Source organism: Callorhinus ursinus, unplaced genomic scaffold (assembly GCF_003265705.2).
Source record: "Callorhinus ursinus isolate GAN/ISIS: 27379988/994484 unplaced genomic scaffold, GSC_fseal_2.0 scaffold14, whole genome shotgun sequence".
Taxonomy (NCBI): domain Eukaryota; kingdom Metazoa; phylum Chordata; class Mammalia; order Carnivora; family Otariidae; genus Callorhinus; species Callorhinus ursinus.
Window position 1 is genome coordinate 45,235,474 of NW_027397076.1, and position 12,766 is coordinate 45,248,239.

The 12,766-nt window shown below is 42.0% G+C and overlaps 1 protein-coding gene across 8 annotated transcripts in view; it reads right to left on the reverse strand.

The window, feature by feature from the left end:
* Positions 1-12,621, reverse strand: part of OS9 (OS9 endoplasmic reticulum lectin) — a 24,980-nt gene extending 12,359 nt beyond the window's left edge. For 6 of the 8 annotated variants that reach the window (XM_073900764.1, XM_025883224.2, XM_073900763.1 and 3 more), the window contains exons 1-5: positions 12,427-12,620; positions 11,836-12,012; positions 10,912-10,975; positions 10,705-10,781; positions 10,418-10,516 (exon numbers count right to left, since the gene is read on the reverse strand). In XM_073900764.1, coding sequence (XP_073756865.1) covers positions 10,418-10,516; positions 10,705-10,781; positions 10,912-10,975; positions 11,836-12,012; positions 12,427-12,588 — 579 coding nt within the window. In that variant the 5' untranslated portion in view covers positions 12,589-12,620. Of the gene's footprint in view, positions 1-10,417; positions 10,517-10,704; positions 10,782-10,911; positions 10,976-11,835; positions 12,013-12,426 lie in introns of all 8 variants that reach the window. The other 2 variants (XM_073900765.1, XM_025883221.2) reach the window with 2 other exon arrangements.
* Between the last annotated feature and the right edge of the window lie 145 nt (positions 12,622-12,766).

Consider the following 12,766-nt stretch of genomic DNA (forward strand, 5'->3'; position numbering starts at 1 on the left):
CCTGCACCCCAGTGTTTATAGCAGCAATGTCCACAATAGCCAAAGTATGGAAAGAGCCCAGATGAATGGATAAAGAAGATGTGGGAAATATATATATACTATGGACTACTACTCAGCCATAAAAAAAAATGAAATCTTGCCATTTGCAGTGACGTGGATGGAACTAGAGGGTATTGTGTAAGTGAACTAAGTCAATCAGAGAAAGACAATTATCATATGATCTCACTCATATGTGGAATTTAAGAAATGAAACAGAGGATCATAGGGGAAGAGAGGGAAAAATAAAACAAGATGAAATCAGAGAGGGAGACAAACCATGAGAGACTCAATCATAGGAAAGAAACTAAGGGTTGTGGGGGAAGGGGGGGTAACTGGGTGATGGATATTAAGGAGGACACATGATGTAATGAGCACTGGGTATTATATAAGACTGATGAATCACTAACCTCTATGTCTGAAACTAATAAAACATTATATGCTAATTGAATTTAAATTTTAAAAAATACTAAAAAAATAAATTTTTAAGTGTGAAAAAAATTCAAGAAGTTAGAAAGAGAAGTGAATAAACATAAAGCAGAAGGAAAAGAATAATAAAGATAAAATAATGATGTTAATGAAATAGTAAACAGACAACAGAGTGGATAAAGTCAAATGTGGCTCTTGGACTAATAAACAAATCTCTAGCAAGACAGATCAACAAAAAGAGAAAAGGCAAAGTCAATATTAGGAATTAAAAGGGAACAGATCTATAAAAAGTGATTATTAAAAATAAAACATTATAGGGCGCCTGGGTGGCTCAGTCATTAAGCGTCTGCCTTCAGCTCAGGTCATGATCCCAGGGTCCTGGAATCGAGCCCCGCATGGGGCTCTCTGCTCAGCGGGGAGCCTGCTTCTCCCTCTCCTTCTGCCCCTCTCCTTGCTTGTGTGCGCTCTCTCTCTCAAATAAATAAATCTTTAAAAAAAAAAAACACAGGGCGCCTGGGTGGCTCAGTTATTAAGCATCTGCCTTCGGTCAGGTTGTGATTCCAGGGTCCTGGGATCGAGCCCCACATCAGGCTCCCTGCTCAGCGGGAAGCCTGCTTCTCCCTCTCCTATTCCCCCTGCTTGCATTCCCTCTCTTGCTGTGTCTGTCTCTGTCAAATAAATAAATAAAATCTTTAAAAAAATAAAATAAAATAAAAACATTATAATTTTATGCTAATACATTTGAAAATTTAGACAACTAAATAATGGCCTATGAAATTGTAACTTGTTAATGCTTCATGTATTAATATGAAAAACCTTTATCATCATTTAATATACTAAATCAGTAGTAAAAACCATCCCCACAATACACAATATACAGTATTGTGTATTGGGACGAGGTGGTTTTAGAGAGTTCTCCCAAACCTTTAAAGAATAGATTAATTCCTATCTTAGCAAACTGTTCCAGAGAACAAAGAAAGAGAGTTCAAGAAATTTACGAAGAATATAACTTGATACCAAGACAAGACTAAAACAATACAAGAAAACTGTAGACCAATTCACTTATGAAAACAGCTGTAAAAATCAATTAAAATATTAGGAAACTGAATATATCAGTGTATTAAGAATATTTCAAGGGGCACCTGGCTGGTTCAGTCAGTAGAGCATGTGACTCTTGATCTCAGGGTTGTCATTCGAGCCCCATGTTGAGTGGAGCGATTACTTAAAAATAAAATCTTTTTTTTTTAAGATTTTATTTATTAATTTGAGAGAGAGAGAGAGAATGAGAGAGAGAACACGAGAGGGGGGAGGGTCAGAGGGAGAAGCAGACTCCCTGCTGAGCAGGGAGCCCAATGTGGGACTCGATCCCGGGACTCCAGGATCATGACCTGAGCCAAAGGCAGTCGCCTAACCAACTGAGCCACCCAGGCGCCCCTTAAAAATAAAATCTTAAAAAAATACTTTATGACCATGAATTATCCCAGAAATGCAAGGGTAAAAAAAAAAAAAAATCTTAGAAAATGAATTAGTTGAATTCACCATATTAAAAAAAAAAGATGGAAAACCATATAACCATCTTGATACAGAAAAAACATGTTAAAATTCCACACCTACCCATGATGAAAATGTTCCTCAAACTAGGAATAAAATGGATCTTCATTTACCTGATAAAGGGTGTCTACAAAAAGCCTACAAGAAAACATCACGTTCATAGTGTAACTTCAGGAGTACTCCCTTAAAGTCAGAACAAGCCGAAATGCCCACCATAACCACTTCTACTGCACTGCAGGTATAAGAAAAATGAAATATATAAGGATTAGAAAGGAAGAAACCAAAGTGTCCCTATTTTCAGATGACATAAATTATTCACATAGAAAATCCATGAGAACCTGCAAACTATTAGGAATGAGAGTTCAGTAAAGTTGTGAATACAAGATCAATATATAAAATTAATAATGTGACGGTACCCCAGCAACACTCAATCAGAAAATGTAATTTTTAAAAGATGCTATTTATAGGCTCAGTCAGTTGAACGTCTGATTCTTGATTTCAGCTCAGGTCATGATCTCGGGGTCATGGAACTGAACACTGCATCGGGCTCCATGCTCACTGAAAAGTCTGCTGGAGATTCTCTCTCTCTCCTTCTCCCGCTGCCCCTCCCTGCTCAAATGGATAAGTAAATCTTTTAATAAATAAATAAATAAATAAATAAATAAATAAAGCCATTTACAATAGCATCAAAAACTATAAGGTACCTGTATGCTTGAAACATTTGCCTACACACATAAGACACAAATAAAAGCTAACCTTACATGAGATATACAAAAGCTTTCATAGAGAAAATTAAAATATTTCTAAAGTACAAGGCAATAAATAAATAGTATACATTATGTTCATTGTGAATGAAGAGTCAATATCATAAATATCAATTCTCTCCAAATTAATATAAAATTCAATGTAATTCCAATTCAAATCCCCAACAGTTTTTTCACAGAACTTGTCCAGTAATATCTCAGACAGCTTTGAAGAACAAAGGAAAAAAATGCCTATTATCAGATACCAAGACTTACTAAAAATCTATAGTACTTAAAACAATGTGATATTGGCATAAGAATAAACACAGACTATTGAAACAAAAGAGAAGCCAAGAAGAAAATGCACATATATATGGCAGCTTGATACATGCCTGGGGTGGCACTACAAATCAGGGGAGAAAGCATGGGCTGCTCAATAAATGATGCTGGGACAGCCGGTTATCCAGATGAAAAATAGGTATATTTGGGTTCCAAGCTTACATGATACATCAAATTAAATTAATTTATTGAATTAAAGTCCAACATACGAGAAGAAAACTTTTATAATTTGAAAAACACAAATGAATAGGATCTTTCCCATTAATAAAAGGTACAAAATGTACAAACTTTAAAGAAAAACACTGAAATTTTTAATCATATTGGAATTTTTAAATTTTTTAAATTAAAAGTACATTGGCGATACTATGAACAAAAGAAAAAGACAAGCACAGATAGAATGTAGATGACCAAGGAATTAAATTTGGAATATATAAAGAATGCCTTCCTAACTCATTCTGTGAGGTTAACACTACCCTGATACCAAACCCAGACAAAGATAGTACAAGAAAACTATAGACCAGGATCCCTTGTAAATACAAATGCAAAATTTCTCATCAAAATACTAGCAAACCAAATTCAGTAGCATATTGAAAGCATTATGCATCATGATTTATGTGGGTTTTATTCCAGGAATGCAAAGATGACTCAATATACAAAAATCAATCTGCATACTACAATACACCACATTAACAGAATGAAGAAAAAAGCTACATGATCTCAATTGGTGTGAACAAAGCATTTGACAAAAGTCAACACCCTTTCCTAATAAAATCACTTCATAAACTGGGAATAGGAGAGAATATCCTCAATATTATAAAGGCAACAAAAGAAAACCAATAGCTAACATCATACTCAATGGTGAAAGATTGAAAGCTTTTCCACCAATAATAGGAACAAGATAAGGATGCCCACTTTATGCCAGTATTTAACATAGTGCTAGAAGTTCTAACCAGAGCAGTTAGGCAAGAAAAAGAAATAAAGGCATACAAATTGGAAAGGAAGAAGTAAAATTGTGTCTATTCATAGTGACATGATATTACACATAGAAAATCCAAAAGAACCCACACAGAAAAAAATTGTTACAGCTAATAAGTGAATTCAGCAAAGTTGCAGGATATAAAATCAATCTGCAAATACCAGTTGTATTTCTGTATACTTGTAATGAACAAGCCAAAAAAGGCAATTTTTAAAATTTTTCACTTACAATAGCATCAAAAAATAAACTACTTAGGATAAATTTATCCAAGGAGATGAAAGACTTACACATGGAAAACTACAGAATATTACAGACAGAAATTACAGAAGACACAAATAAATGGAAAGACATCCTATGTTCATGGATTAGAAAACTTAATATTAAGATGGCAATACTACACAAAGTAATCTACATATTCGATGCAATCCCTATCAAAATCCCAATGGTCTTTTTTATAGATAGAGAAAAATACATCTTAAAATTCATATAGAATCTCAAGGGACCTCATATAGCCAGAACAATCACAAAAAAAGAACAAAGTTGGAAGACTCAACACTTCTTAATTTCAAAACTTACTACAAAGCCACAGCAATTGAAACTGTGGTATTGGCATTAGGACAGACAAACAGACCAACGGAACAGAACAGAGCTCAGAAATAAACCCTAACATATTTGCTCATTCGATTTTCCACAAGGGTACTAAGGATAAGGATGGTATTTTCAACAAATGGTGCTGGAAAAACTGGATGTTTACATGCAAACAACGGAAGCTGGATCCTTATCTTACTTTGTATACAAAAATCAACTCAAGGGAGGCCTGGGTGGCTCAGTCAGTTAAGTGTCTGGCTTCGGCTCAGGTCATGATCTTGGGGTCCTGGGTTTGAGCCCTGCATGGGGATCCCTGCTCGGCGGCGAGCCTGCTTCTCCCTCTCCCTCTGCCCCACCCCACTTGTGCTCTCTCTCTCAAATAAAGAAATAAAATCTTTTTTAAAAATCAACTCAGAATGATAAAACTATAAAACTCTTAGAAGAAAACATCAGTAAAAATCATGACCTTGGAATAGGCAATGGTTTCTTAAATATGAGGCCAAAGGCACAGGCAGTAAAAGAAAAAAAATAGGTAAATTAGACTTCATCAGAATTAAAAACCATTCTCCATCAAAGAACACTATTAACAGAGTCCCTCAGACAAATTCTTGCACACTCACAATGAGACCTACATTGCAGCACTGTGTGTAAGAGCATTAGAGTTGAAACCCGACCATTCCTCAGTAGAGGAATAGTAAGTAAACAATAAAACACAACACAGCCATTAAAATCATTGAACTAGGAGTGCCTGGGTGGCTCAGTCAGTTGGGCAGTTGCCTTCAGCTCAGGTTGTGATCCCAGGGTCCTGGGATCGAGCCCCGCACTGGGCTCCTTGCTCAGCGAGAGCCTGCTTCTCCCTCTCCCTCTGCCTACCGCTCTGCCTACTTGTGCTCTCTCTCTGTCTCACTGTCAAATAAATAAATAAAATCTTTAAAATAAATAAATAAACAAAATCATTGAATTAGATCTCCATGTCATGCCACAGAATGGCAAACACTGATTAGTGAAAAAGCAAGTTGATACCACTAATGTATAATTTTAAAATACAAAACAATCTATATTGTCTATGATATGTGTACGACTAATAAAAGTACAAAGCAAGCATGGAGATGGTTGTGGTTGTTTCTGGAGAGGAGGGAGAGGGAAGAAATGAGAGGGTGGGCTTTAACTATATCATTAGCATTTTATTCCTTTCTGATGCAAATATGGCAAAATGTTAACATCTGTTTCCCTTGGCAGTGGATTTATGGGTCTCTATGACATTATTTTCTGTAAGTTTGAAATGTTTCATAATTAGACATTAGAAAGGGAAAAATTTTTAGATCTCTGTGAAATCTTACTTAATACAAGAATTGAGATGGGGATCCAAATTTGTTTAATTCAAGATGGCTAGCCATTCCCAAGCCCCACAGGGACTGCACTTTTACCAAACACCATGCACACTGCTCCTACCCAGGAGGCATTGGTAGACGGAACTTCACTGTGCTTGCCCTGGAGGGGGAGGTTTACTCAATCACGAAGGCAATGAACTTGGGTGGCCTATCAGGATATAAGAACTAAAATACGAGAAACAGCCAAACAGGAATGCCCTCAACTGTCTGCCACTAAAACCTCCAGACTCCCCAACAAATACAGCACCCTTCCATTCCCGTGACGACCCTACATACGCTCAGAGTAACTGCTCCCCATATGCCCTATCCTGGCCCTGCCCACATTCTCTTCCCTGTCTTTCTCCTGTGACTCAATCTCTCCTTTCTGCCAGGTCCACCCAACAGCATTTATACATGCTCCCATCTTAAAACATGAAACAACAAAAACAACAAAGTAGCACTGTCCCCAACCTCACAACCCCTCTAACTAGAGCTCGCCTTTTCCCTCCCCTTCACTCCAGACTTCTTCAAAGGCTTCCACTTCTTCACCATCCCACTGAAACTGCTGTAGCAAAGATCACCAATGACCTCTGCTTGGGAGACTGGGATGGGGGACTTAGAACTTTTCATCTGGTTCCCATGCCTACGGTCTGAATTCTCATTTCCTTGTGCATGCTTTGCTTTTATTAAAATAATAATTCCCATGATCACCTACAAGCAGTTTTCTCTAATTCTCTTACCTAAAGGTTCAGATGCAACTGCTGCCATGGACCAGTGCCTCCTTGAAATGCGTTGCTGTATCTCCTTTCTGGCCCTTCTCAGGAGAGCCCTCTTCTGCCCATGCTTTCAACGATGGCTTCCTCAACCTTCTGTTCCACTTTTTTTTACTATATACTGTTTCTTTGGGAGGATTTTACCCAGACCATGACTGCAGTTATACCCAGTATGTTGATGACTCCCAGTCCTCTGGGTTCAATTTGGATCTCTCTCCTGAGCTCCAAACCCACAGACCCAACAGCCTCCTCAGAAATCTCTTCTTGGATGCCTTCAGCCACCAAATCATCATACTCAAAAACCAGAATCATCATTTTCCTTCACCAGACCTACTCCTCTTTCTACTATACCTAACTCAGTAACAGGAACCACCCACCATCTGTCCAGTTGCTCAAGCCAGAAACCCACGAATCTTACTCTATTGACTCTGTCACCTAAATTTCCCCCAAAATTCACATTTCTTCATTCCCTGGGCCATCTTCTTTTCTCACCTGGATTGCTGCAACCACCTCCTAACTGGCCTCCAATCATCTGCTCCACTCCAGCCAGAGTGAGCCTTCAAAACCAAAATTGGATATGTCGTCATTCTGCTTCAAATATTTCACTGGTTTCCCCCTTATTTCTCAGATTGTCCAAACTCCTCAACACAGCTACAGAGCTTCCTTCCCCTAACATTTGCTCAGCCTCACCTCCCACACTCCCTCCCTGCAATTCTCTCCAGTCACCATGAATAGCTATCGATTGCCCCTTGCCTCCAGGCCTTTGGCACTTACCGTACCATCCAGCTGGAATGCCCTCTTCCCTCTCCCACTCCTGTACCACTGCTGGACTGACTCCTCAACCTTCAACTGTCAGTTCAAAGGTCACGTTCTCCGGGAAGCTTCCTCTTTACCTAGACTTGGCCAGGTCCTTTATTGTGTGGCCCCCTATGATATCTACTTCACCGGTCAGACTTTATCCTGCTTGTTGTGGCTGTTTATTTAATGTCTGTCTCCTGAGAGCAGGACTAGGTTTCTCAGTCACCATTTTATCCCCAGTTTCTATTACAGTGCTTGGCACAGTGCATATGTTCAAGAGATGAGAGGGAAATGCAGTCTTTGAACCGAGGGGCTCTTGGCCTACTGAAGCTACAAATAATAAGAAATAGCGGTGCCTGGGTGGCTGAGTCAGTTAAGTGTCCGACGCCTGATCTCAACTCAAGTCTTGACCTCAGGGTTGTGAGATCAAGCCCTACATTGGGCTCCACACTGGGTATGGAGCCTACATAATAATAACAATAATATAATAAAGTAAGTGTTATAATAGATTATATCGGTGTGTAAATGCTTGTGGGTTGCTATGGTCTGATTATTTATGTCCCCCTAAATATCTATGCCCAATGTGATGGTATTGGGAATTGGGGTCTTTGGGAGGTGCTTAGGTCATAAGGGAGGAACCTTCACCAATGGAATTAATGCTCTTATAAAAGAGGCTCCACAGAGCTCCCTAGCCCCTTCCACCATGTGAGAATAAACAACAAGTCTATGACCTGGAAGAGGGCCCTCACCCCACCACGCTGGCACCCTGATCTCTGACTTCCAGCTTCTAGAACTGTAAGGAAAAAATTTCTGTTTATAAGCTACTCAGACTGTGGTATTTTGTTCTAGCAACACAAAAAGACTAAGCCATGGATATATGTAGACATGGATATGTGTTTATGAAATGCTGAAGAAACCTAACTAACCATCTGGGTTAGCTAAGAAAGTTCACATGAAATAAATGACATTTGAACTGGCTTATCATTCATTCAACAGAATAATTTCTGGGCACCTGCTTGGTGCCAGGCACTGTTCCAGGCACCAAGGATATAGCAGAAAATAAGACAGACAAAAAATTTAAGAAAGAAAGGTCCCTGCCTTCCTAGAGCTTATTCTAGTTGGGGTGTCAACTGAGAGAGATATTAAACTCAAACATAAGATAATTTCAGGAAAGGATACATGCTTTCAAGAATATAAAACACTGTAGGTGTTTACCAGCATGGAGGCAGAAGGCTGTTGTGTGTTGTGTGTGCCTATATTAGGGCTCCCTGTGGAGGTGTCACAGGGATGTATAACCTGAATGAGGGGATGGAGCCAACCACTCGGAGATCTGGAGGAAGACAGCTTTAGGCAGAGGGAACAACAAGACCCATTGATTCAGAGAACAGAAAGAAGGCCAGTAGGGCAGAAACACAACGAGTATTTATATCTCCCGCCCAGACCTCATCCCTGAACTCCAGAATCACAGAGCCAACTACCAACTGGACATCACCACTGGAGGTCTATAGTCATTTTGACCTTCATATGTCTAACACCAACCTTGTTTTCCCCTCCAAACCCATTCCTTCCCATTTTGGTAAATGACAGTTGCATTGTTCCAGCTGCTCAAGCTAAAAGCCCTAGAGTCATACTTGACTCCACCCCATATCCAGTACATCAACAAATCTTATTGGCTCCACCTTCAAAATATATCCAGAATCTGAGGGCTTCCCACCACCTCCCCAGTCACCCCAGTCTTGCTGAAGTATTTGGATCTTAGCCTTTGTGCAAGGTGGAATCACTGAAGGCTTTCCAGGACTGGACAGAGAAGTGACACTTGCCATAGTGGTTTGTTGGAGTCAGCTCACACCAGTTCACAACAGCCAACTGGTAAATGTTCAAGAATATTGCAAGATGGTTGACATCACAGTGATAGCATGAATCTGGCCATGGTAGGAATGTTTATACCACAGATATTGGCAAATGTTACAAACAAGGCTCCCCCCACCCTACTCCCCACTCTATCCTGGTGATCAGAGTGTTCAACAACTACCAGAACACAATTGCATCTGAAAATCTGTATTACAGAAAGATAATCTGTGTGTGATCAGTTGTGTAATTCTGGTCTCTATAGGTGTTTATGTTTGTGAATACACCTTAGAAGCACCTGAAGAACCTTTCCCACCATACATCTGCCTGCTTGCCTGAATTCAGTTAAGGACCACTAGATCAAGAACACCTATTAAGAGGCTGTTGGCAGTGATGCAGGAGAGAGATCAAGACACCAAGCATAGGAAAGAAGAGAGTGGTCAGAGAAATCTAGAAGTAGAATGAACAGGCTTTGTCATTTACTCTGAGAGAACTAGATTCCTTTCCTTCACACCACTCCTCAGTTTGTAGTTACAGACTCATTTCTGTGATTCTTTTGTTAACATATCTTCCTATCTAGACTGAGGTCAGGGGCTGCATGTTTGCCCACCACTGTATGCCCAGAGTGAAGCCCAATGTCTACACCAGTACCACCTCACTGACGGGTCGTTACATGAAGAAAGGAAGAGTCAGAAATGATGCTCAGGTTTCTAGCTTAGGTGATAAAGAGAAGAAACAATGGGAAAAGGAATAGGCATGGCTAGGGGTTCCGAGGGGAGGATTTGGGAAGTGTTGACTTGAAGGGCCTGGGAAACTATCCAGGCAGTGGCGTCCAGCTACCAGCTGGAAACAGGAGTCTTAAACTTAAGAGTTTTGGGTCTGGAAGAGACCTTCTGTAGTCTAACATGCAATCCTGCCCTCCTCCCTTAGAATCTAAATTGTCAACTTCCCTCTCTTGAGACTCACCCGAACCTCGGCCTCCCGTGGCCTCCCATTGAGGTCGCACTTGGACCCATTGCCATAGGTCTGGCTGTGGTAGCGTTTCAGGCGATGCTGCTTGGAGGCCTGGGGAGGACATCAAGAAGGAGGGCGGGGGGGCGGAAGAAAGACAGCAAAGAGGAAGAATGGCACTTTGTCCTAATGGTCACCAAGCCCCAAGCAACATGTCAGCTAATCTTGCCCCTCCCCTTCTGGTCAGGGCTCTGAGTCTACAGCCAGGACCCCATTCTCTCCCAATCCCAGACTCCTGCCACCTTGGCTGTCTCATCATCCCAGTCGAAGGCCGATTGGTAGTAGCCGAGATAGAGGACTTCACCTTTGATCTCTGAATCTACAAGAGAAACCACAGTGAAGCACCGTTACTCCCTTCTAAGAGGACCAAGAGGGAAGGGGACTGGGAGGGCAGGTCACCTTCCACGATGTGATGCTGAGGGCTTAGGGAAAATGTAGGCGTGAGTCACCTTCAATGTGGTACTGCTGGATGTGGCGTCCATAACAGAATTCATACGTCCACCAGTCCTTGGTCTGACAATAAAAAAATGAACAATCAAGGGGATAGAGTGCAGATGTCTCTGCTTGGAACCTGAATCTCTCCTGGCTCCAAGAAACATAACCTCTCAACTACTTCTCCTCCCCTTTGCTTGCACAATTTTCCAGATTCTCAGTGAGGAGAAAGGGCTGCTTTCCTTCTGTGACTGGGAGAAATACCTCTAGAGTATGTTTTCCACCTGTGGTCTTTCCACTCCTCCCTTTCTACATATTTTTTTAAAATTCTTCTTTGCCTTTGAGAAAGATAAGAAATCATGGTATCCTTGAAGCACTCAGACCAGGAAAATACAGAATATTCAAATACTAATTGAACTTCTACAACATTCCTTGTGCTAGCCACTGGGGATACAGCCGTGAACAAGACAAATTCTCTGACCTCATGGACTCATATTCCAGACCAAAATTAAATAAACTGATGATTCAGTCGGTAAGATGATTTCAGATCATGAAAAATGCCATGATGAAAATAAAAGAGGGTACTGGGCAGAGAGTGACAGGGGCAGGGGGTGACTCAACCAGGAAGGCTTCTCTAGGAGAGTGTCCCTCCTACCCACGCTGACCCTCTTCAGGCACCTCAATCTTGGTTTACCCATTACTCTGAGACCTTCTATCCTAACCCTCCTTACATTCAGCAAAGTGTCATCAGTGGTTGCAAGATTCTTTGCTTCTTTCCTGTCTGTACAATATGTCTACCCCTCCAATGGTCTGTCTACTCCTCCAATGGTCTTCTTAACTCCTATAGGTCCTCTCGATTCCTCTTCATTCACGGGTACCCTGGTTCCCAGATAGCTAGCCAGCTCCCAAGCCCTCATTCCATCCTCCCCAAGCCCTTTCACCTTCAGCAGGCAAGGAGCATCTTTCATTGGGTTCAACAACTCGGGGATCCCAGGCCCTCGGTAAGCAGGTGCCTCCTCCTCCCTTTCACGCTGGAAGTGAATAGCTCCAGCTGGCAGGCGACATTCATAGCGCTGTTTGTACTTAGAGGAGACAATCACCACGTCGGAAGCTTGGCTCTGGGAAAGAAGGGAGGGTCGGGGGGCAGGGAGGCAAAGAGAGGCTGGGATCAGAGAGAACAACGAGATCCCTCTTCAGATCCTGGGGAAGAGCCCAGTCAAGTCAGAATGAGCCACAAGTCCTCCAGCTGTGTTTGGCGGGTGAGGGGAGAGAGCACTCCCACTTCTCGCGGGGCGGAGTCTGTGTGCTTCTATCAGGAACTGAAGCTGACAGCGGGAAGCCCCACCCCTCCCAGTCCCTCGCCCCAAGGGAATGGGTCTCAGTCAACGAGGTTTAGGAGTCATCGTAAAACCTCTACCTACGTTTCTCGATTCTTCTTAGGCTACCGCTGCAGACTCCACAGCTGCCCTTCTTCCTCCACCTTTTCCCCCTTTTCCCTTGCCCCAGACCCTGGCCCCTCCACGCCTCCTCACCTGCCCTCCCATGACAGGCAATGGCAGGATCTCGATCCCATAACGCATCTCACTCAGCTCCTCTAGGTTCAGGCTGCCGACACCGCCAGTCAGACTTGCGGGTAACAGGAGCCCCAGAAGCAGCAGCCCCAACAGACTGGACAGCAGCGCTTCCGCCGCCATCTTTCGCTCACCTTCTTACCCAGAGCGGCTCCTTCCGCCCTAAACCTGGCAGCGGCCTCACCCCGCCCATGAACGCCGCAAGGTCTCATTGGCTGGGCAGGCTGTCCCTCTCACCTACCCTGTTCCCATTTGTAAACGTGGCCTCGAAGCCCACGGGGAGGTGGACCACGACGATAAG